This window comes from Malania oleifera, chromosome 10 (genome assembly GCF_029873635.1).
Source record: "Malania oleifera isolate guangnan ecotype guangnan chromosome 10, ASM2987363v1, whole genome shotgun sequence".
Classification (NCBI taxonomy): Eukaryota; Viridiplantae; Streptophyta; class Magnoliopsida; order Santalales; family Ximeniaceae; genus Malania; species Malania oleifera.
The window spans coordinates 52,205,342-52,230,825 of NC_080426.1; the positions used below are offsets into that span (position 1 = coordinate 52,205,342).

A 25,484-nucleotide genomic window follows, 5' to 3' on the forward strand; every position below is an offset into this window, starting at 1 on the left:
ATTAACTCCAAATTGATTATCCATATAAACAATTGGAAAAAATGAAAAACAAAGTAAGCAAATATAAAATTGCAATATAATAGTCAAAACAAGTTTTTTTTTTTCAAAAGAAAAAATTACAATCTTTGATTGTTATTTTTATTTACAATTTTATTCACATTATAGCTGTAGATTGTAAACTTTTAGAATATATATTTGCAAAACCACCACCAAGCGTCCTCTGCTGCTAGTTCAAAACTAAAATAGTCTATAAACTTCGTTAGATGCAATTTTATTCTTAACCTTAGAGAAAATATCACTAAAAAGTATAATTAAAATAAACAAATGAACAATAATTAATACAGAAAAGTCTAATGCCAACCAATCGCTTAGTACTGTTTGTGTGCACCTCCAATCAATTCAATGATCAGGTAATGCGGAGAGAGAGAGAGAGAGAGAGAGAGAAACAAAAATCTGCCAAGTAGCACACGGGAAACGCCTCCTCAAGCTGACTAATTTAGGTATGCAAATGCATTGGTTGCATTGTTGCAAATACTTATTAACAACAGAGAGCACATGAATGAGAATCTGCAAGGTCTCGGAAGGGAAAACATAGGAAACCAAGGGAAAGCAATATATAATAACAGGGCACCGACCGGTTCCTAAATTTACTCATTCTCGGTCGACAAAAATAGCAAATGTTATAACCCTAATTTATATTCTTTCCCATTGCCTACAAAAATAGCACACCTCAACAATATTTTGGAGTTCTCCACACTTCAATCTGATATTCTGATTTCGACGCCTAACATGTCTTTCACGACCTCATACGTCACAAATGCAATTGCAATGGATGGCACCACCTGTATACAATAATTAAAGCAGAGCTGAGTTAATGATGCAATTCTACCATATAAGCAAAATCGTCCCTTCGGTTCAAAAGAATGCATCTATTTTGAAAGTTAAAAATCCAGTTTAAATATATCCCATCTGAGTCTTGGCTGAACAATGCAGGGCTACTTAATTTGTAGAATTTAACAGCATCAAGCATGGGCACCGAATTTCATGCTGCATATGAGTATTCATAAAGTTGTTCAAAAGATTTTTAAAATGTGAAGATGGCTCAGAACAAGGAACATATATAGATCATAGGCCGGTCATTCCCTTTTGACTCTTGATAGTCCAGCATTGTATCTTGATAGTCCAGCATTGTTTCTATACAGCTAAAATCAGCACAATTGCACAATCCTGACCTAAAATTTGCAGAATTTTGATAGCATTCACAAGAATTTCTTTCCTCTTTTTAAACTCTAAATGGTTAAACTCAAGTCCGTAAATGAACATCCAACAGAAATGAGCTTTCTGCGTAATTTTTATAGCCAGAAATCAAGGCTTGCAAGATGATGATCCTAGTGCAGGTGATAATACCCCATATACATTCTATGGTATGTGCCATTGAATAGTTTGAGACGAGAATGCTGCAATCACTCTGCCATGAGTCCTTTATAGCAATGGCAAGTCCAACCATAAACAGCATGCAGCATTTGCCATCCACTCATCTAACTTGAACATCAAGCATGACTGAAGCTAAAAGGGCAGCCTGGTGCACAAAGCTCCCGTGTATGCGGGGTCCGGGACCACAATGGGTCCAAAGTATGCAGCCTTCCCTTGTATTTTTACAAGAGGCTGTGTCCATGCCTTAAACCCATTTCCACCAGGTCACATAGCGACAACTATGCCTAGGCTCCCCTTCGTCAAGCACAACTGAAGCTATCCCCAACCATTCTTTCAGAAGCAGATAAAAATGTAGAACTGACCTTTACTGAATTGGGGACCAACCCCCTGTACAATGCACCAAAGCCCTCATGCCGAACAGTTTTCCTAAATGCATCAATCATTCCAGTATATTCAAGTGGCGCTTTGCTCTTTCCATCACCAGTGACAATGGATGCAGCATCTTTCCATCCCACCATCTGCATCCTTCGACGTATGACATCCAGAGGATAAGCAACAGTCTGGCCAACAGTTCCTGCAGCAGCTCCACATGCAAGCCTCGTCGTAACACTCAACTCGGAATCTTCAACTAGGCCAAATGGTTTAGATTTGATCAACCAATCCTTCAAAGATTCATAGACAGCAAAATTGAGACCCACATATGGAATCTGCAAAATCAAATGAGTACAAGGTCAGCAAGAGCAGCATGCCAGCTATCAGCAGGCCACTAACATTGATGACATAAGTGAGCTATGAGTGCTTATGCTACATACCTAAAAGATAAACTTTGAACCTGTAATATATGTCATACTTTGATGCTTCAAGAGAACTAAGAGAATTCAAGTAACGAAAATGAAGAAACAGACTAAACCAAATATCCATACCAACATCTGCTGACAGCTATGGGCATGGTTGTTAAAGATACATAGGTATTTTAAGGACTGTCTATGGTAGCCTCAGGGGAGTCATCACCAGGCACATGCATAGGTGCCCAAACATGTGCCTTTGAGCCAAGCCCAAGCACTAGAGAGGCAAACCCAGTGCATGTTATCTATCCAGCAGGACAAAGCAGCTTATGTCCTCTTTCTAAAACAGACAGCAACCTAGTTACATATAAAATCAGTCAAGTAAATACCCATTTACTTAGATTTTACATGTAGGAAATATTTACCATTTGAATTCACTTGTTATGCTTAAAGGATAAACCCAAAGGATAAAACCCCGCTCTCTCTATGAAGAACAAAATTGAAACTTTTTGGACAATTTGGTAGGGGTGTTCATGGGTAGAGTTGGGTTGGGTTGTGCCTAAAATTCCAACCAATCCAATCTTGACGAATTAGCAATAAATCAATCCTAAGTCGAACTGTTGAGGACGCAGTTTATGTCAATTTCGGTTGGCTTGAATATCAGTTGGTTAAATTTGAGTTGAAGATTTAACTTGTTTTAAGGTGAAGTAGAAAAGGAGGGAAAAAAGAACACAAAGAAATATGTGTGAGAATTTTTGCCAAACACAATAGCATATGTTACATTGAAAAATTTACTTAAACTACTGTCATTCAAGTTAAATATACTAAATTAATAGACTTCTTATTAAAAAACACACACACACACACACAATATAATCAATGTAACAACATTACTAACACATTTAAGTACTTCACAGTTTTCAATTTTACATTGATAATACAATATAAAGAAAGTTCTGAAACTAATAAAAAAAAAATATTATATTTATTTTCTAGTGCACATACCATTAACAATATAAAATAAAAAATGCAAAATATGTCTATTGTCATCCAAAAGGACTAAAACATCATATTCATAAATATCACTACAATAGACATAAAATTGAAAACATAAAAAATCAGAACATTCCAAAATGCATGTGCCCATCCTATCCATCCTATGCATTGTTTCATAAGTTTTGAGTAATAATAGGCGCACACACACACACACACGCAAAGAGGTGGTTCTGGTTGGGTCGGGTGGATTTGATGCTAAACCTGCAAACCTAACCATGAAATCAGATTATGCAAAATGAGAAACCACCAACCGACCCATAAACCATTTGAAACCCCAAATTTTTGTGTTGGTTCGGTTTGGATTGGTCAGTTTGCTGAACACCCCTACAATTTGGCTCTTCCAGTTTCAAGTTTGAAGGCATTCCCTCAAGATCAAGGTTTTAGAAATACTAATTTAGCTTAAAAATATGAGAAATAAAAATACCCAGAAATTTTTTCCTTAAAAGGCTTATAAAGGTTTTAGTCAAAAATTGGACAAATTTACAGGATTCCCAGACTTAGACAAATTCTACACCTTGTAAACCTTATTAAATAACTTCAACTTGATAAAAATTTTCTTATATACAAAATTAAAAAAATGAAATTAATCTAAATCAAGTATACAGCTGCTATTTAAAACCTGAAAACATATAACCAAATTAAAAATCAATAACATAAATCTAATCATTGTGCATAGACTTAATTGACTCTGTCTGCTAGAGCATGGAGTTCAGTTCACCTATACCATTTATATTGGTATTAATGGTAATTTGTCCATACAATAAACATTTATTACATGAGCATGTTGTACATATTTTTAAAAACTGTGCTCATCTTCATCCTGTGCCCTTTCTGCCTCAGTGCACCTTCACTTTAATGAAAATTGCAATTTGGGAGATCCATGATAACACCATACAAGCCCAAGTAGGAAACTCTACTCAAGTTGTGGATGGCCAAAGCTTTCCAGCCTAGGAGACTGTTTCCAAAGACATCCAATTTGCATCTAATTTCTATTTAAGGGGTAAGAAAAGGTTTTAAAATGAGTCACCATATAAATACATAAGAAGCTTCAAAAATTTTCCCAATCAAAGTCACTTCCCCACAATTCTTTAGACAGCAATTTATCTAAAAGACACAAATTCAAAGGAGAAGAACTATTAGTGTTCTAGTTATATCATATAACTTGAATCAATTTCTGGAGAATACTTTGTCAACCACTTGACTAAAAATTGCTTTTGTGATGTGTGGCTCATATAGTGAGTGGAAGGCATGCACAAAGAGAAAACATGGTGAAAACATAATGCTGGTGTTAGCCGAGGAAACCGTCGATAGTTGTCCTGTATCCATCGACGGTTTGGTCCAGTTTCAAAGAGGTTTTGCTCTCAGTATTAAACCGTCTACGGTATGTCTGCAAACCGTCGACAGTTTGGCTCAGAAATCCAACGCAGATTTTCAAATTTTGAATTGGGACGTTAAGTTGGTTGAGTTTTAAAGGGAGAGCCTCCAAGAACTTTATATATACATTATATATGTTGTATCTGTGATGATGTTCGTGTCTTTGACACAAGATAGTAAAAGTCATATTGTCGATTGCTTCCGTGAATGTAGGCATTACCGAACCACGTAATTCTTTGTGCCTTATTATTACTTTCATTATAATATGCGTGATTGGTGTTTTGTATATTTCACCGTTGAGTGCTGCATTTGTAAGATCGTTTTATTCCATTGTGCATTCGTTTTTCACAAGAAATTGGTATCAGAGCATTGTTGTAATGGCCTTTGGAACTTCTTCTGCAAAGTTCGATGTCGTTAAATTCGATGGAATGGGAAACTTCAGTTTATGGCAAAGAAGGATGAAGGATCTGTTAGTGCAGCAAACTATGGTGAAGGCTTTATACGGAGTTCAACCCATAGTAGTTAAAAGCCTAGGCACGAGGCGCAGAGAGGCGAGGAGGCTAGCGCCTCATACCAGGCGAGGCAAGGCGACCTGCATGAGGCGCAGAGGGGCAACAGGCGCAGTGAGGCGCGCCTTAAAAAATTTGAGTTTGTTAAATGAAAGAAATAGCAAGAGCCAGAGTTGTACCCCTTACTCGACTCGAACAAATAGGAGCCCTAGCCCTCTTTGACCCTTCGAAGCCCCACGACCCTTCACAACTTTGTCTTGCACATTCGAACCAACAAGAGCCTTTGTGAGCCTTTGAACTAGCAACATGAGTTCGTCTACGAGCCTTCGAACCAACCAGAAGACTTCGCGAGCTCGTCTTTGAGCCTTCGAACCATACCATGAGTTTGTCTTTGACATTTCGAACCAGCAGGAGCCTTCGGGAGTTCATCTGCAAACCTTCGAACTAGCCGTGAGTTCGTCACGTCGTTTTCGACAATTTCCAACTAGCAGCAAACTCATCTTCTTCTTCTTTCTATTGCCTACGTACTGCTGCCTGTTTGCATTTTGCTTATGTCACGTGAGGGTGATGGTGGATTTCGGACATGTAACCCCCCAAATCAACGGATCACAATGGATTTCAAGCTTCTACCATTTTCTTAAGATTGGATTTCAGATACAGCTTGCTCTGAAGAATGACCCAAAAAAAAGGGGATTTTCAAAAGGTAAATGTTTAAATAATTCTCATATGATCAAAATTTTTGTACCACTCATTAAAATAATATATATTCACTCTCGCCATAGTATTTTCAAGAAAGTTTTGATATATCAAATGTGACAATTTAAACTTAATTTTGATATTAAATTTTATGAGTACTATTTTAAATCATTAGAATAACTTTAATACATATTCAAGTTGTGATTATTGTATAGTCAAATCTTCAATTATAATTATTGCTGCTAAAATTTATCTAAGAGAATTTGGATCAATTATAATATTGATTGCATGCGAAAATTAAAAGAGAAATGACTTAAGGGACGCAAGTTGTACTTTGGAGAATTGCTTCAATGCTTAAATTAGGGAAATCTTTTAAACCAATGTCTCGCCCATGCAAACTACATTTTATTGTACTCTTTTCTTTTATACTTTGAAATCTTTTATTGTACTCTTTTCTTTTGATGTTGAACTATGTTGAATTGTCTAATATTACTAGATATTCATATGTTCATATATCAATTACCCCAAATAGGTATTTTACACTATTTTAATAATTGTGCGCCTCACCTTCGTGAGGCGCGCGCCTTTGCCTCGTGCCTCGACTTCAAATACCCTTTGCGCCTCGGCTCACCCGCGCCTCTGATTACTATGGTTCAACCTGAAGGCATGGATAATACAAATTGGAAGGAATTGGAAACGAAGGATGTGGCGACTATCAGATTATGTTTGGCCGATGACGTGTTGTATCACGTCATGGAAGAGGGTTCTCCTATGCCATTCGGTAGAAACTTGAAAGTCAGTATATGTCTAAATCTCTTACGAATAAATTATTTCTTAAGCAAAAATTATATTGGCTTAAGATAGTGGAAGGTTCGGATTTGAACCGACACATCAATGCATTCAATCAAATTATAAGTGATTTAATGCGGGTTGATGTGAAATTCGAGGAAGATGACAAAGCGCTGATGCTATTGAATTCCCTACCGGCGTCTCACACGTATGAAAACCTGGTTACGAATCTAATATGGGGTAAAGAAACCCTGAATTTGGAAGAGGTAACAAGCGCATTGCTGAGCTTTCATCAAAGAAAGAAAGTCAGCGATGAAATTTCACATGGTGAAGAGCTTGTGGTGACGGGTAACCATGAAAAAATTCAGGAATGGATCGAATCATAATAAGTCTCGATCGCAATCCAAGAAGAAGAAGGATATTCAATGTTTTAAGTGCGGGAAAAAGGAGCACATAAAATTAGAGTGTCCAGAATGAAAGAAGGGGAATGTTGAAAAACAAGAATGTACTTCAAAATCAGCAAATGTAGTAGAGGAAGGAAACTCAGAAAGTAGTGATGGTGATATGCTTTCAGTTTCATCGAGGTCGGATCGCCTCACGGATTCTTGGATCCTAAATTCCAAATGTTCTTATCACATGACATCAAATAGAAATTGGTTCAACACCTATAGGTCAGCTAATTCTAGTTATGTTCTAATGGGAAATAATGTTGCATGCAAAATAATTGGAGTAGGAAATATTAGATTTAAGATATATGATGGTGTTGTGAGAAATTTATGTGATGTAAAGCATGTACCGGATCTACGGAAGAATGTAATTTCATTGGACACTTTAAATTGTAACGGGTATAGTTAAAAGTTTGAAAGTGGATTAACGAAGGTGTGTGAAGGCAAATTGATGGTGATGAAAGGACAAAAGTTACCAGGAAATATATATGCACTGCAAGGTATCACAATTGTAGATGGAGCTGCAGCTATTGAATCTGAGTCAGATGTTCTGTGGCATATGCGACTAGGGCATATGGATGACTACATTTATTCAAATGTTTGGGGACCGGTGAGGATAGCATCACGGGATGGACATATGTGTTTTGTGGGTTTATCACGAAAGGTCTTGGCATATCTCATGCGACATAAGTCAAAATTGTTTGTCAGGTTTAACTTGTGGTTGAGATGGAAAATCAGAACGGGAGAGAGATCCTCAGGTCAAAGGGACTGAGTGAGCTGATTTTGTTCAAGGAGTTTCGTGAGCAGCATGGCGAGTTGTATGCAGGGCTTGCAAGGAACTTCTTGGTGAAGTCAGTATGGCGCGTCTCTCGTTTAATCAATTGCCAAAGGTATGACTTGATGGGAGAGTTGTGGACAAGTTTTGTGGTAGACTACTCTAATTTGAGTGGATGTTCACAGGTGCACGTTTCTAGTGGGTGTGATCTAAGCTTGATGTAATGTCCGGATGGTACATATATAAGAAAGGTGAGTTCAAACTCAGTAATCCAATAACAAACAAAGTGGTGATCAGTGGAAACATGATTTTTGGTGAGAAAGCCATGATGCAACGTACTCAGCTAAAGGAAGAGAAACAAGATGCCAAAAAACTGTAGCAGCAATGAACATGTGATGCAGGTGGAGTTACAGACCCAACCTAATGTCCCAAGGTCAAGGTGGAGCAACAGGGTTTATATTTTAGTTTCTCCTAAGGGGCGTAAATATGCCAAGGTGGATATTGTTATCATATGTGGCTCATATGGTGAGTGAAAGGCATGCACAAAGAGAAAACATAGTGAAAATAGAATGCTAGTGTATGCTGAGGAAACCATCAACGGTTGGCCTGTATCTGTCGACGGTTTGGTCCATTTTCAAAGAAGTTTTGCTCTCGATATTAAACCGTCGACGGTTCAACTCGAAAACCCAGCACAGATTTTCAAATTTTGAATTGGGACGTTAAGTTGGTTGGATTTTTTAGGGAGAGCCTCCAGGAACTTTATATATACGTTGTATATGTTGTATCTATGATGATGTTCGTGTCTTTGACACAAGATAGTGAAAGTCATATTGTCGATTGCTCCCATGGATGTAGGCATTGCTGAACCACGTAATTCTTTGTGTCTTTGTTATTGCTTTCATTATAATCTGCGTGATTGGTGTTCTATATATTTCACCATTGAGTGCTGCGTTTGTAAGATCGTTTTATTCCACTATGCATTCGTTTTTCACAACAATTGCTAACAAAATTGACATAAAGGTCTTGATTTGAAATAAAGGCATGACTAGGAGTTTAGATTTTCAGTAATTGCTTCATTTTTAGTTCACAAAAGATTCTAAGCATGTTTAAAATGCGTATGCCACAGCAGCAAAATTAGTTTTGAGTCAATTGACTTACAACTCCAATTACAGAAGGAAGCCAGCCTTTGTACAATGCCCGTGGACCTTCTTCCCGCAATACAGTTGATAAAGCATGAAACATTCCTCTGTATTGATAAGGAGATTTCTCGGTCTGCAATAGTAAAACCAAGGATATACGGAAGTTGCCATATCACAAAACACCCAATCCCCAATATTCAAAAACTAAAACCTGGTTATCTTAGAGCTTAAAATGGTTAGAAAGGAAAAAAGGAAGAAAAAAAAATGTATTTCCCTCCTGGAGAGAACCCAACCAATGGTCAAAGAAACATTTCTCAAAGATGGTCACAACTGTACCTGTACAGTTAGCCTGCCTCGTACCATGTCCATTGGATAAGTAGCAGACATAGCAATGATTCCAGCACATGCTCCAGCTCCAAGGCGTAGAAGAGGAGTAAGTTGAGCATCTTCTGCAAGATATAGCAATAAAAGGTAATTGAGATAACCCCAAAGGCATTCCTTCAGGTCTATATATACTTCAAAATCAACAGGCAGGTCCTATGCATACATGCGTGCACATGCTCACACAAAATTTGCATCACAAAAATTTAACAAATCCCCTATAAACAATACACAAGCATTTAATAAGATTATTAGGATTTTTTTTTGTTCGTAGATCCTCATGTAATGATGTACTATATAACTTGTATAGATGATGTTGCCAAAACTAGAAAAAAGGTGTGGTATATTAATGAAACCATGCTAGCCAGAGGCCCAAAATGGCACTGTTGCAGTAGAACTGGTTTAAGTACTTATTAACTAAGAAAAAGTCAGAATTAGAAATCCTTCATAAAGCCCGTGCTTAGCTAGATGACAAGAACAAAGTCACTGTAACTGGTGATGATTCAGTAGCTTATACTATGATGAAGAATTCAATTCTATCTCCCACTCATATAGACATCACAAATGCTGGACAAAGACAAATGCAAACCGTAATTCATATATAGATCTTCGAGCAAGAATAACCAAATCAAATTAATTAAAGATGTAATTCTATTTAAGTAATGATGAACATAAGATTCTTAGATAAACACACAAATGCATCAATTAGGGCTCAAAGTTGGTTGGGTTGGTGAAAACTGTGAAACAAATGAAATGCATTTGGCCAAAAGTTGTCTAGGAATCAAAGAGCCAAAAACATTGATTGGCCCAAAAAAGAAATATCAATCTAGGATGAAGTTTCGTTCCAAAAAAATATACATTTAGAACTAATCGAAGCCTTGATATTTGATAACAAAAATTTAAACCTCAAAAATAAATAGACATGTTAAAATTAATCTAAACCTTGATATTTGATACCAAAAAATTTGAACCTCAAAAATATAAAGACATGACCTTCAAAACAAACACAAAACAATCAACAAGCACGCAAAAAAAGCTCATAAATTAAAACCCAATACGATACAAATAAAGAGTTCAAAATTTTTTATTTCAACAAACAAAAAAATGAAATCTTAATTTTAAAATTTTAGTTTGATGGTTTGCATAAGTTTATAGGTTTGAATTACTTTTGTTGCAAGTCTGACTTGGTTTGCTTCATTTTATGGATATATTTGGTTGATTTGACAGAAAGAACACATAAATCCTCGGAGTAATTAGGGATCACTTTCTTTTCGTACATTGCATCGATGACCATTACATTTAATACCAAAGCCGCCCTGAAACATTGTCATGTCGATGAATCCTACACAAGGGTGATAGCCACTCTAGCGAAGGCATTAGAAAGAGGATATCACGATCCCACATCAAACATGTACTAGGGATATCTTGACCATGTAAGAGTGGTTTAGGCTTCAACCCATGGTAGTCAAAGGCACACCAAGGCTCACAATTATTAAAATTGTGTACAATGCCTATTTGGTGGCTAATTGATATAAAAACACATCAATAGTTATATTAGAATTTTAAATGTCAAAATATTCAATAGTAATTATGACAACCAAGTACTAAGTTCAAGTGAAACAAACATAGTTCAACATAAGCAATTATGCATGCAAGATTTCAAGCTTCAAATTAGAAATGAAATAAATTTCCAGGGCATCTTCAATATCAAAAGAAAAGAGTACAATAAAACAGCAGCTAAATTCAATAAAAAAATGTTATATATTAATATATTTCAGAAAAATGTATAGTTTGTGCCCTGCATTTCCAAACAAATTACAAAACAGCAGCAAAATTCAGTAAAAAAATGTTATAAATTAATTATAAAGTATAAACTTGCATTAAACTACTTAATTAATTACACATTACATAATATTAACTAAGAAGCTTAATGCAAGTTAATATTATAAAAAGAAGCAGCCGGCAGGAGGCAGCAGGAACTGAAGAACTGAAAAAGGAAGAAGAAGCAGAAGAAGAACTGAAAAAGAAGAACTGATGAAGAAGAAGAAGGCAAAAACAATAGCAAAATACTAAAGAAGAACAACAACAACAACAACAACCACAAGACTTAGTAGTTTGAAGTAGCCTGACAAATCACTAAGACTGGCGATGAAGACTCAATGGCTCAAAGCCTCTCGCTTGCTCGAAGGCTCTGGCGAAGGCTCTCTTTCTGGCAGAAGGCTCAAAGACTTGAAGACGAAGGTCGTGCTGGTTCTAAGGCTTGAACCTCGAGGACAAAGGGCTCTTGCGAAGGCTTGAAGACTCGAAGGCTTGAAGATGAAGGTGTTTCGTGCTGGTTCAAAGGCTTGAGGACGAAAATTGTGCAGGTCCGAAGGCTCGAACCTCAAAGACAAAGGGCTCCTACGATGGCTCTCCTGCTGATGAAGGCTCGAAGACGTGAAGACAAAGCCTGGACTACTAGTTTGATGTTGGTTCAAAGGCTTGAAGACGAAGCCTGGACCTGCTGTTTTGAGTCGAAGCCACTAGCTAGGGGCTGGTTCAAGTCTGGCTACGCTTTCTTTCTCAAAAGGTTAAAAAAAATGAAGTTAAAATGTCAGATATCTGAGGCGCGACTCACTGCGCCTCAAGCCTCAGTGCGCCTATCTGCACCTCTTGAAGGTCACCTCGCCTCAACCCTAATAAGGCGCTACCCTCATGGCCCCACTGCACCTTGTGCTTAGGCGCGCCTCAGGCGCACTTTTGACTACCATGCTTCAACCTTAGGATGCATCTTTTATATGACAAAACCATGCAGTCCAATGAACCAAAGCAGACAATTCCTCAACAGAATTGGACTAAGACTGCTACATTATGTTGGCAAAAAACATTATTGAACTGCATAAATCTTGCAGCTGGGGGCAAGCTTTGACCTCATGATATAGATGTTGTCAAAGGTTCACGTCACAAAAATGTGGAGGTAAGGTTATGTACTCATGCCCTTCCAAGACAAGTATGACGTGGGAGCCTTGTGCACTAGGTGTTGCATAAAACAACCAGCGCATTGCTTTCTTTCTATATTGCAAATGTTACTGATCCTATGGTTTTTTTTTTAAAAAAAAAAATTCAATAATTGGAAATAATTTAATAGTCATTTGGTATCTGAAAAAAATTATAGAAATGAAAATAAAAAACTAAAAACAAAAATTAAAAACTAGCAACATGTTTGTTTAGTAATCCAAAACTGAAACAAATTAAAAACCAAGTTTAGGTCATTTTCTTTGTCCTTGAACCAAACAAGAATTAGAAAATATGATTAAAATAACAAAAATGAAAAAATAATATAAATTAAACTATTAGAATAAAATAATATAAATTCATTATAATTTTATTTAATCATTAAATTTTTAACTAGCATTTTAGTGCTCCAAAAACAATCTTATTGCATGTCACAATGGAAAAAAAAAATTAATAAAATGATTTCTTATAGCTTTAACAAATTGTTAAATACTTTATGTAAGAACATACAGCGTTCTTGTTATGAGAAATTTATTATCAAGCTGGCAACAGCCTACAATGGTTATAATTTTTATTTGCCTGCCTTTCTCGACTTTCGAGGTCGAATTTACCGCAGTGGCATCTTGCATTTCCACGATCGTGATCTACCAAGAAGCCTGATCATCTTTGTGGTTGGCAATGAAAATATTAACAAAAATATATCTGTAGCTGCTGCTGCCTTCCATTACAAATCATTCACCTCTGTCAAGGAGTCAGTAAAGTGGTTTAATGCCAATATTATTGACTCCCCGTGCGCGCATTCTCTTATATCTATCGCTCAGGGGGCTAGATGACCCTTTCAGTTCATGGCCAATTTGGTAGGACTCCACATAAACCATTCGGCGCTCATCCCTATTACTCAGCAAGTGCATATCAGATCATGAGTTACTTATTGTTGGATGAAACCATTGCAATGAGAATGAATCTCATCCCATCTCCGGCTAGACTCATCCTAGATGTTTATTCATACATCTGCAATGATCTCAAGGTCTTCATGAAAGGAGAACTAGAGAATAATCTATCAACGATAGTTTGCGAGAACCTCACTCGTAAGCTAGTCAAAGGTATCTTTATGCCCATAATATAATCTATGGCAAAACATTAATGAGCATTGCCGGCGATTTGAATGAATGTACAGACTTAGGTTAATCAACTTTTGATCTACGAAGAGTAGGCATGTGTGGACGAATTGCTATTGAATAGGATTTTTTATCGAATCATTGCCATTGAATTTGAAATTATGTTAATAGTGCCTTTAAAAGAATCCGATCTTGGATTTTAGTATTCACTCCTCTTTCAAGCTTCCTTACGGGCACAAAGGTAGAGACATTCCGATATGGCAAGTGAGCAGCATGTCAGTTATTTTTATTATTTTTTCAAATTTTTAGAAATTTTTATGGATGTTTTTACTTTATTTAAATTTCAAATTCGCACGGTCACTCTATTTTAATAAAAAAAATTGAGCAAAATACACAAACCACCCTTGAGGTTTTCAAAAATCTCAGACTTCCCTTGAGATATCAAAAATCTCATAAACCTCAAGAAATTTGATTTTTGGAAACTAAGACGCCAAAAAAAGTTTGTCTTTTTGCTGCATGTAGGGGGAAGTTTGTATCTTTTTGACATAACTCATGCGAAGTTTGTGAAATTTTGAAAACCTCCTTGGGATTTTCAAAACCTCATGGGAGATCCACGTCTTTTTTTGTCAAACCTTAATGGAGGCTAGTGTCTTTTACCCTAAAAAATTTCGAATCAAATGCCCAAAAAAGTAAATTCTGGGTATTATTGCCACAATTAAAAACCGTATAATCTGGTTTTTAGTTTTTGCAAATACTAACATAAGCTACAAAACTAGCAAGACAAACAAACACATTGTCATAAACTGTTTCCTCACTGTACATCAATGAAAACAAAAACAACAAACAAAAATGATACCAAACAGCCCCTTAGTTTCCATTCAAAAATATTAAGAAAATGTAAAATGAAGGGGGGGAGAAAAGAGGAATACTCGTGACACTGGTCTGTGAAGATTTAAAGGGAATTATGTTTTAAAATTATTTCAAAAAACAAAATGAAAATTAAAGAATTGTTTCTCATTTCTACATTGGATGCTAATTGCTATCATACATGCCTCAAGTAAAACAAAGGCAGCAAATGTCTGTTGGATGATATCATACATGCCTAGACACCAAATAAAGTGTCAAAAGGATAGGTTGGTGAGTAACTGCCAAAAAAGGCTGTATGTGAAATCAAAAATAATTTGAGAGAATATTTATAATATGAAAGCCAAAAATACAAAAAAAAAGGATGTTTTTTCGTATTTAAATATTCTAACAATATACGCTGTTGTTTTATCCCTTATTTACTAATTTGTGCTAAGACCAAGAAAGGAGCATGGCAAGTTTTATAAAACTAGTCATTTTCCTTTCTAAGTAATTTTTACATATTTGAGACAATGACCCAAGAAGCCAAGATAAAACTCGGGGAAAAAAGGATAGAAGGTTGTTCCTGAAATATCAATTACACGTAGATGTAATTGATACTGATTGGGACAATGGTGAAGTAAAATAACTTTCTTTAATGTAGGATATCTAATTTTTAATAGCTTTAGAACATGTCCATTTACTATTACTTATGAATTTATTTAAAATTTGCTTTTTAGCTAATATATTACACATTTTAATTAATTTAATATTGCATTTCATTTATCTTCTAGACTTATTTTCAATAGTCATATACATCCATACCTACCATACTCTGATAGCCAATGAGTTCAAATTATATATATAAAAATATAATTTTGATTTTTACTCAGCACTTTAAGATAAAAATGCAATGGCCTCAATCACATACAAGCTGAGGGCTGCACTAAGTGCGCGCTCCACAGCTCCCAAAAAACATATTTTCAAAAAAAAAAATTAAATAACTGTATTATCAATTTTACTATTATATCCTTGTAATTCGTAAAAGATGGATAGGAGCATTTTATAAATTCAAAAAAATCACTCACAGTAACTGTGAGATGGAGGAATACCCTATCTACTTGTGATGTACAAACATATGGTGTATATAAATACATATACAGTAGTCATATGCACAAGCAATATCTATAATTCTTGGTTTTGGGTCATGATTCATGAATAATGTGACAGGAGTCATAATGCAGATTGAAAACTGTCACATCTTCCTTTAATTTATTGCATGTGTGTATGTGCATTTTGTGTGTGCATGTAGATATATTGCTCATTTCCAACTGCCCACGTGCAACGCTAATAAGACAAAAGATTAGTATATTTAAGCGCAACCCACTTCCATTTCGGCATCAGGGACAGAATGGTTACAACAGATTTCAAGCTCTCAACACGGGCCTAGCTTGCCAATCTAGAGAAGACATAAGTAGCATGATGGCCCAAGCTTGGATAGTTTGATTCGAGGAGATTTTTTTTTGTCAATTTTTACTTTTTTAACAACGGCAATGCAGCCCTGGCTTTGCCGTCAAGTCGCCTTACCATTTTTGGGGGTACTTAAGGGTATTAGGTTGCATGGGTAAACCCAATTCAACCCTTCTACTTAATGAGTTGTTGCAGGCAATCCATTTATGACCCACTTAAATAAAGAGGTCATCCATATTCATTTATTTAAAGATGGTATGGATGGGGTTTAAGCCTCCATTTCAAATGTCTTAAAAAAAAAAGTACTTTTTCAGTAAAGTACTTGTTTCAATAAGTAGTGTTTGCCTTAAATAAATATTTGTTTTTTAAAAAAAATTCTCCAAACAACATTTTTTAACAAAATAAGTACTTTTTTATAAAGCTTTTATGAAAAAAGTACTCATCAGAAAACATACATAAGTAATCTCAGACTACTTTTCAGATGAGTATTTTTTTTTTTCCCTAAAAAAGTACTTTTCTACAAGTGGTTCCAAATGATTCCTATATGGTAAAAGTAATTTTAGAATATAACATTAATTTTAAGATAGCATGCAATAATTATGTTGGAAAGTGATCTTTGTTTAACATAAAGGAGAAATCTTTGACAACAAATTTTATTTATCAACTGATTGTCTTCAAAATTACTCTTCAAATTTACGAAAGTGATTCTCATTGACCAAATTATTGAAGGGTAATCTGAAAATAATTGTCCAACATAAAATTACTTCCATTAAAAACTGTCCCAAGTTGGCAACACATAATATATAAGTAGCAGTTATTAGCAGTATTTTACTTTCACCAAAAACCATATAAATTTCAAAAATTCAAAATCCTCTTAGAATGTGTTTATTAATAGTATAAGTGAAAATACAAAAAAATAATGACATTATTTTAGTTAATTAAATTTTTGAAGGAATTCATTTTTTTTTTGTTCATGATATTGAGGACAAAAACTGTTCCACTTGTGAGAAATTGATAATAGCCATTCATATTTTAGGTTCATTTGACTGATGGGAGTTATAAGTTTATAAGTTGTATAATTAATCTAATTGATAACTAAAGCTTTGCTTCAAGCTGAATTACTTAGGTGGTGTAATTTATACTTAACATTAATAATCTTCCATGCTCCTTATTAATTTCATTTTCGTTGCTAATTAATAAATTTTGCTTAATTGAAGAAGAGAGTTCAATTTCGTTCATAAATTTTGTTCTAGTGATTAATTTTGATTTGATATTTTATTTTTTAGTAACTAGGAATTTAGGGATTAGTTGATTTACATTATTTTGTAATCCATACATATTTAAGCACCATGAATATGTCGATAGAAAATTATAGAGTACATCTAGTTGTTGCAGTGGAAGAAGCTCGCTATTTTATTGCACCATGCATCTTATTATGCCTTTCATTATGTCAAAAGTATGCCCAAAGATATGTATAATATGGTTTGGGCTTTGTTAAGTTGTTGGATCTCTTCTCACTTATTTTCTTAATTATTTTCTATTACGAAGTATTTTTGCCTTGGTAACGTACAATAAATCCATGGATAGAATAATAGCAGATAAATTATAAATCATTGAAATTTTAATTGGGAATAGACATTTAACGCTCTGGAAGAGTGTCATTCTCAATTGGAACAGGAAGAAAATCGAATTCATGCACAAGATTTTCAAGTTTAAATTTTAGCCTATTTAAAATAAATATTCTAAATACAATTCTTTTAAATATATATATATATCTTATTCTTTACGAAAAGAGAATGGCCTTTTTGTCCAAAATTATATTCTCTATCCATGGTTTTAAAATCTGGAACAGTCCAACCCGGTTCAACCGGAACCGGCCACTAGGCCAGTCTGGGTGATAGCCTAGACTCAGAAATGGTGTGAACCAGGAAGAAACCATCTGACCTGGAGTCCTGGACCGAATCGGCTCGAACCAGTTTGACCCAGAATCAATTCTAGGTCAGCTCAGCCCTGACACATCACGCTGCAATTGCAGCAGCTGAGATTCAAAGACGGGACTTCAGCATATGGGTAGGAGAGACCTTACCACTGTGCAAAGCAGTGGGCCATGTATCAAAATGAGGGCAAAAGAAATAATCCATAAACATGATGCATAAACAGTAACACAGAAAGAGGTATATAAAAAACAAACAAAAAACCTTACACTCCATAACTTAATAATATTTTATGTAATATGATAAAAAATATTAAAAAATAGGAAAAGTAACAATAATTTCACCTGTCTTGGTTGATATTAACAATGATTATATTACAAATTTTAAGTCCAATTGACTAACAGACAGTTAAGAATAATGATAATTATTATTATTACACAATGTCTGCGGTTTGACCACCAGTCCAACCGGTCGGACCAACCCGGTGGCATTACCAGGTTGGTCACCGGTCTGGATTTTAAAACTATGAATCTAATATATATACACATACAAACATATGTACATATATATCCTTTATTTTAGGTATTCAGCCCAAACACAATTAAAAACATATGCTTTTCAACCACAAGGTCCACAACACTGAAGATGCAGTTCACACATTAACTTTGCAAGGATATGCATACAGATCCAGAGATGCAAGTGCATCTATAATGTAAACACGACAATTCTTAAAGAAGATGCAGTTCATAATCCATCAATAGAGCATACCTTTGCAAGGATATGGATACAGATCCGGAGATGCAAATATGTGGATAATGTAAACACAACAATTCTTAAGAATATAAGATATGATATATCAAGAATACCTCTATAATTAAATTATATTTTTTTATAACTTGGAATTCCAACCTGGACAAACCCTTCCGACGCCCCCAGGTGGCACCAAACCAAGGGAGAACGTGACTGGCCCCACAACTTCCTCCTAAAATATCAAGGATTGTCTTTCATGGGTCGAACGCAATACTTCCTCTTAATAAGAGCCTTGCAGCCTGCCCATGTCCACTTGAGCCAACCCTTGGGGGCAATTAAATACATATTTTGATAGATACGTGTCAATAATTTACCATATTCTATCTAAAACATATAGAACAAGCATTAAAAAACTTTAATACACACTTTCTCCTTTTAGGTTCTATTTCCTAAATCTCTTATATTGATCTAATTACTCTTTCCATTTTCTAGTTTATGTAACACTAGTACTCTAGGTTGTGTAGAGCTTTTGGGGTAACTATACAGTCCTTGCATGATAAACAATCTTAGCTACATGTTAAAAAATATTTATTTGAGCTCGGAGCCTGGAATTTTATGAATTGAACAAAATGCAATACAAAATTGAATTGAGTTTTGTCAAAATCTACATAAACCCAAATCTAAATCTTCAAATTCATTCCAAATGTAGCATTGATGTATTTTAAATGTCTAAACATCTATACATGCATAAGATACATCATCAAAAGGAAAAAGTTTAAGACATGTAGTGTACATTTCAAGACATTATTGAAATACTTTACGGTAGTGCTTGGGAGTATGGACTTCAAGCTTTGGATTTGGATTTGGATTTGGATTTGTGAGGATTTGGATACATAATATACAATTGCATAGAGTTTCTCTCAAATCCACTCAAATCCAAATCCAATGCCTAAATTCACACTTCCAAACACTATATATGCATATTTAAGGACTATCTAATGAGTATTGCATTTAGACACAACACACATAGAACCACTCTATAGAAGTATCTATGCTTTATAAAGCATTATCCACTAGAACTAACACCCTAACTTATAATTTCAATGAATTTTATTTGTTCTCTTGCTTCTTTCTTTTCTTTTTTTTGGCAGAAGTTATTACACAACCACGTTTGCATTTCACACATAAAAGACCCATTATGTAATTGTTTAGAGAATATAATTAGCATAATAAAACCAACTAAACATGTATATAAATCGGATAATTTAAGACTATAGGTTGTATGTGCTAGAATCATTGTGCAAAGGGTAACGCAGACGTAAATAAGAAGAGAAGGAAAAGATAAAAACATACCATTGCCAGTTTGCTGTCGATAAAACCACAGTATACCCCTGCATTTAGATAGAAAACAGACATTAATATAATTTCAGACATGCACATACATTATCACATATATATATATATGCATATGCATATGCATATACACTCACATTTTTTTTATAATAAAAGATAACAAGAAATCCTCAAAAAAGAGAAAAAAAATCACCAAAAGAAAAAACGTTGTTTCCTTGAGGATCAAATAGGACCTCCCATTAGCCTCCTCAACAGGAAAAGGCAATTTCCCTTGTGTACTTCTCTTTACCATGGTTTTAGAAAACACTAGCGGTCTGCATAATGGTAACAGCCACAGTGCAACAGTCACTGCCATCCCGGACATTACATATCCATGAATTCATTTTTGATATAGATTCAAATTGTTATCCCAAAACCTAAAATACAACTATTGGTTGTCATCTTGGTGCTTTAGTTGTTATTGGTGAAAAGAAGCATGCATTTCTACTTTTCACTACTTTATTGATCATAAGTGAAGTTTAAACTAAGAAATCATAAATACAACAAATATAAAATAAACATATGGTCAGCTATGAAACAAGAACAAAAATGATAGCAATAGACCATATTTTTGTCTCCCCAAATTAGGTGCGAGAAAAACACAAAAAATAAAATTGGAAGAACTTATCATGTGCAAATATTTAATTTTAATGAGAGAAAAAGTTTGATTTTTCTGAATGCTAGTTATTAAATATGTATAAACATATGCTATATATTAATGAAAATAACCCAGAAATGATTTTTAATTATTTTTTTTTTAAAGTTCTGAACTAAAATAAACCAATGTAAAATTGAGTTTCTATGCTTCAATAACAGGAAGATAGTGAAAAAAATGCAAAAAAAAACAAAGGATTCAAAAACCAATAACTAATAGCAGGAACGGCCATCATGATATACCATAATGGACCGTATGGGCTGATACAGTTGTGAACTAGAGGATCTCCAAGATATTGCCTAGTAAAAATCACAGAAGCCAAATGACTGTTACAAGTTACAACCATTATGTACCAATTTTTAAAACTATGCTCTTTACCCAATCTCCCTTCCTTAAAGATAGGAACTCCCTCTCCAAAACTTCCATAAGAGATGATAGGACACATCCTATATTGTTCCAAATCTTATCCTATAACAAACTATTATCACATGGAAACCCAATGGTGACATCACTCTTATCATCTGACATATCCCCTTAGTTGCTTCTTCTTCTACCCTTGCAACTTTTTCATCTGTATCCCTCTATCAACTATTTAAACCAACATGCACCACTATTTGACGAAAATAAACCCTCCTGGTCCTAGCCTTGTCAAAACCTCAAATTAGTGACTGACTTAGATTATGGGCATGATTACTACTGGAAATCATGGACTGCTTCTACTTCAGACCTAAATATGATGAGCTAACTAAAGCATGCCAATTAATCTCTACAGGATTTAAGTAACCAAAGGCTGGCCCCAATGCAATGTAATACTAATAAAACCCAACCCACTCCAAGCCCACACATTCCCTTGGACTTGCATGGTCTATTCTTTGCACCCGACGCACTCCACCCATCTTCAGATGAACCCCCATAAAAACTACAACTGCATCTGAAAAGATTGTCGCCCCTTCCAAACACTGAGTTTAAACGGCCAAAAATCCATAAAAAGCTTCACAACCTGCATCATTCTTCCACGACAAACATAAAACTTGTTGCTTTGCATCATGAAACCTTTGCTCCATGATCAAGCATTGTTCAGCAGCCCCTTGCCAACACTGCCATCACCAAGACAAAAATTCCAAGGCCATCACATGAAATTCCTGCACAAATCCTAACTACCCATCCCCTTTAGACACCAATGTACAAAATTTGAAAAGTGCTTGCTTTTCCATCCCAAGCCTAACCATAAAAAATTCCCCAACTTTGTTGATTAAATCACTATCCAATATATGATATTACCAATTTGCATGATAACCTTGTCCCAGCCTTCTAAACACCAAAGACATACCTCTTCAAGAACCATTTCCCAGTTGACGAAGATAATTCATTCAGGTTACACTCAGGCACAAATAAAACTCACGCTTTCCATTCTATCTAGTCTCAAAGTTCCCTTTGATTTGGACTGATCTTCTGCAGTCCCATCCCTTCATGGCCTACATCCACCATAGCAATAGCCAATAGGCTGGAGCAACAACAGGTGAGGCAGGGAGAGGGAGAGGTTTCACTTAGCCATATGCATTCAAATACATACATGCATAGATGCATGGTTTAAATAATTAGACAGATCCTCAGCAATGATAGATGAATATGAATTTCAAACATTGACAAACATTAATTAAAGCTTAAAACTAAAAATAACTGTCTAATGATTCGTTAGTTGTGCCAATAAAGGCACACATCCAGAATTTAAGTTCCACAAAAACAAATCACATATCACCCATTTCCCCAGTATAATGAACCAAAAGGAATAGCCAACATATTAAAATTAAAAGCATACAACGTAAAAAAAGAAACATAAAAACTGATAAATGGAAAATTAGTTTGTGCGACGATCATACTTGGAGGCTTCCTCATAGCTGAAAAATTTAACTGCAGAGTTTGGAACAATGCGGGCACAATTAGTACCATTGCCTTTAAATAGTCCACGGAAACCCTCAGTTCTCCATATATATTTCAAGCCCTGGACTGTCCCATTGTATCTTATGTTATGAGGATTTTGAACCTACATTATGCAAAAGTTAATTAATACAAAAAATCTGAAAAAATACATCTGATACAGCATTCTTCTAATACTAAATGACGATAAGATAATTAAAAACTGTAATTATAAATTATATGCAAAGCTTCCCTTCTCTCTTATAATTAAAAACTATAATTATAAATTATATGCAACAATTCCCTTCTCTCTTTCACTTCTAATATCAATTCTAGCATTATCTAAAAAATAAATTAATGTTGTATATAAGCATCTCAACAAACTTAGGCTATATTGGAAGAAGAAAGGATTGGTTTTATGGAGATGCACCGTCTTTGCTTTCTTTTGGACTTCTGCAGATCCAAAAGAATAAAAGGATTTTAAATGGCAAAACAACTCCCTCACATACATTGTGGAATTTGTGGGATGGAGCTGTTTTCATTGCTTCCTTTTGGGCTCACTCCTTTGATTTATTTTAGGGATTTCTGTTATCTGATTATCAGAGGAATTGAATGGGGGCTTTATTGAAACTGTTTTTTGTTGTTTTAAAAAGATACCTTATCCTCTGATTTTTTAATTCTAATTAATGAAATTTTTTTTCTATAAAAAATAATGATGATGATGATGTTAATTTTTAACCACCAATTATACGTCTCCACATATAAAAACATTTTCATATAGTTAATTCTTTCTATAAATTAAATTCTTCTTTCAAAAATTTCAACTTAAAGCCTAGAGTTCAAACAAAGAAATTAGGCATGCAACTGCTTGGTGAAATTTTCTCCTCAATATCACCAGCATGAACTGAAAATATAATGAGCACTTCCGGGGTTAAAAACTGCTCACAAATGCTTTGACTATGGACAAAGCATCCTGCAACAAGCTGCTTCAGCAAAGAAGTGGCAAAACAAATACACGCTGCTTGGAATCATATTTTAATATAAGTCAATTTCATTCAGTTCAACTGAACTTAATTCAATTCATTTAGAAATCAATAATGTTACTAGGGATGGGTAGAATTATAGATGAATCCAACTAAATTCTTTAATTGATGATACAAATGGGGAAAAAAAATTTGTTTACTCATTTTTTCATTTCATCTCTTACTTAAAAGAGCATCTATAGGAAGATCTATAAATTAGCTGTTTTAATGATATTTCATTCCCAATTCTCACAAATTTTCAACAAATCTGACCATTTTTGTCAATTCTGTGACCCTCACAAAATGTATCTTCACAGATTGTGTGTGTGGCTAATACTATTTTTTGCATTCTGATTTTTGAGAACTACATTAATTAAAAATGAGAATTACAAACAATACTGATATCTAAGTCAATGATATGTAAATCGTTCACCAAGCAATGGCATAGTGAAAAGTATTCAAATTGGGGGAAAAATCACAACAGCGTATTCAAATGAAAAAATAAATAAATAGACGAGAAAAAAAATTAATGAAATCAACCTGTAGCAATATCTTTAACCGTTCCAATGGAGCAACGGCAGTGCGTGACCTGCAATTAGATCGCATAAACTATTACATGGTGAACAAATAGGGAACATCAATTAGGAAAAAAAAATCCTAAAAGTAGATATACATGACATTAGTTTCCTATAAAAACATAAACAAAGGCAAAGGCCAGCAACTTCTCGTTAGGAGCCTCACAGTATTTTTCTTGCTCCACTTGAATCAATTTCTCCCTCCAAAAATAAGTAAAACAAAACACGCAAAAAAAAAAAAAGAGAAATTTTCCGCAGAATCAATTACATACAGTAAGTCTTAAAAACTTTGGACGGGGATATTTCCCAGCAACTTTTCCTGCAGACTAAAGGGATAGTGAAAAAGGAAATGTTTTCCAGAAAAGTTTTGCAGGAAATGTTTCCATCCAAACAAACAGAACCGAGAAATTCCCTTTTCTTTGGGGAAGAATTTCAAGAAACCAGTTCCCATAAAAACAGAAGGAGCAAAGAAGAAATGGAGACTCACACTCCCCCTGCGACTCCGCCGGCGACCAGGGACTTGCAGATACTGAGGATCGCGTGGCTCGGAGCCTTCACACCTTCTCTCGCAAGCTTCGCCTCCTCCGCGAGGTTAACAATCGTCGAGACCGCAGATTCGCTCCTCTTGCCCACCACATCTTCCGAAGCCATGAAGAAGATTACCGAGAACAAGAAGACGAAGAAGAAGAGGAAAAAGAATCCGCAGGTACTCGCCGGAACCCTTGATCGCTGATCGAGATCTACGTTCCCCGGCTGTCGACAGGTCTTCCGGCGCTCACCACAGCGCGAGTGTCAGCATACCCCTGCAGTCGCAGGCTGTGAGGCGAAATGAACGAAGTGTGCCTCACCTTCAGACTCCGTGACGGCGTTGGTTGGGGAAAATATATATCCACGAGTTGGAGTCGTACGGATACTCGCGGCCGTGCAGTATTTTTTGAACTCGCTATGGATTGGGACCACGTGGGGAAGGGAGAGGAAATCAAGTGTGACGAAGACCACGGAAGATATGTGGTCGCAATGCCTGACTGACTCAATGGTGGGCGAGTAGGTGGGCACGTGGCGTGCGGTGGTTGCCGCATCAGGAGATCCTTCGGCGGAAGAGGTTAAATTGCGGAATGCCTCTGTACTTGGTAACGTGTATTCTAATGATGTGTCGCGCTCTCGGGTGCAGTGTGTGGTAGTCTTTTGCTTTCATTTAGGAGATTTTAAATTAAAAAAAAAAAAGAATTCAATTTGGGTGGGCTTTTGGTAACGGAAACCTAAGGGCTGCTGACGACGTTGGACGGAACATTCCTCTGACGTCTTCTTTTTGGCTGGGCAGGCCTCCTCTCTCCCCCCCCCCCTCCCCCGGGGGGGAAATGCATGGTCCACATCGATTTAGGCGAATTATTGAATAAAAAAAATAATTTGTATTTAAATCATTTAAATTG

General features: G+C 35.4%; 1 protein-coding gene across 1 annotated transcript; it reads right to left on the bottom strand.

Moving 5' to 3' along the window:
• Positions 1 to 461: 461 nt before the first annotated feature.
• Positions 462 to 25,055, bottom strand: LOC131165340 (mitochondrial adenine nucleotide transporter ADNT1). The gene is made up of 8 exons (XM_058123025.1): positions 24,542 to 25,055; positions 24,020 to 24,068; positions 22,421 to 22,584; positions 19,847 to 19,884; positions 9,340 to 9,452; positions 9,023 to 9,136; positions 1,797 to 2,141; positions 462 to 842 (listed from the first exon to the last, which is right to left on the bottom strand). The coding sequence occupies exons 1-8, from the start codon at positions 24,703 to 24,705 to the stop codon at positions 759 to 761; spliced, it is 1,071 nt and encodes a 356-aa protein (XP_057979008.1). The 5' UTR covers positions 24,706 to 25,055; the 3' UTR covers positions 462 to 758.
• Between the last annotated feature and the right edge of the window lie 429 nt (positions 25,056 to 25,484).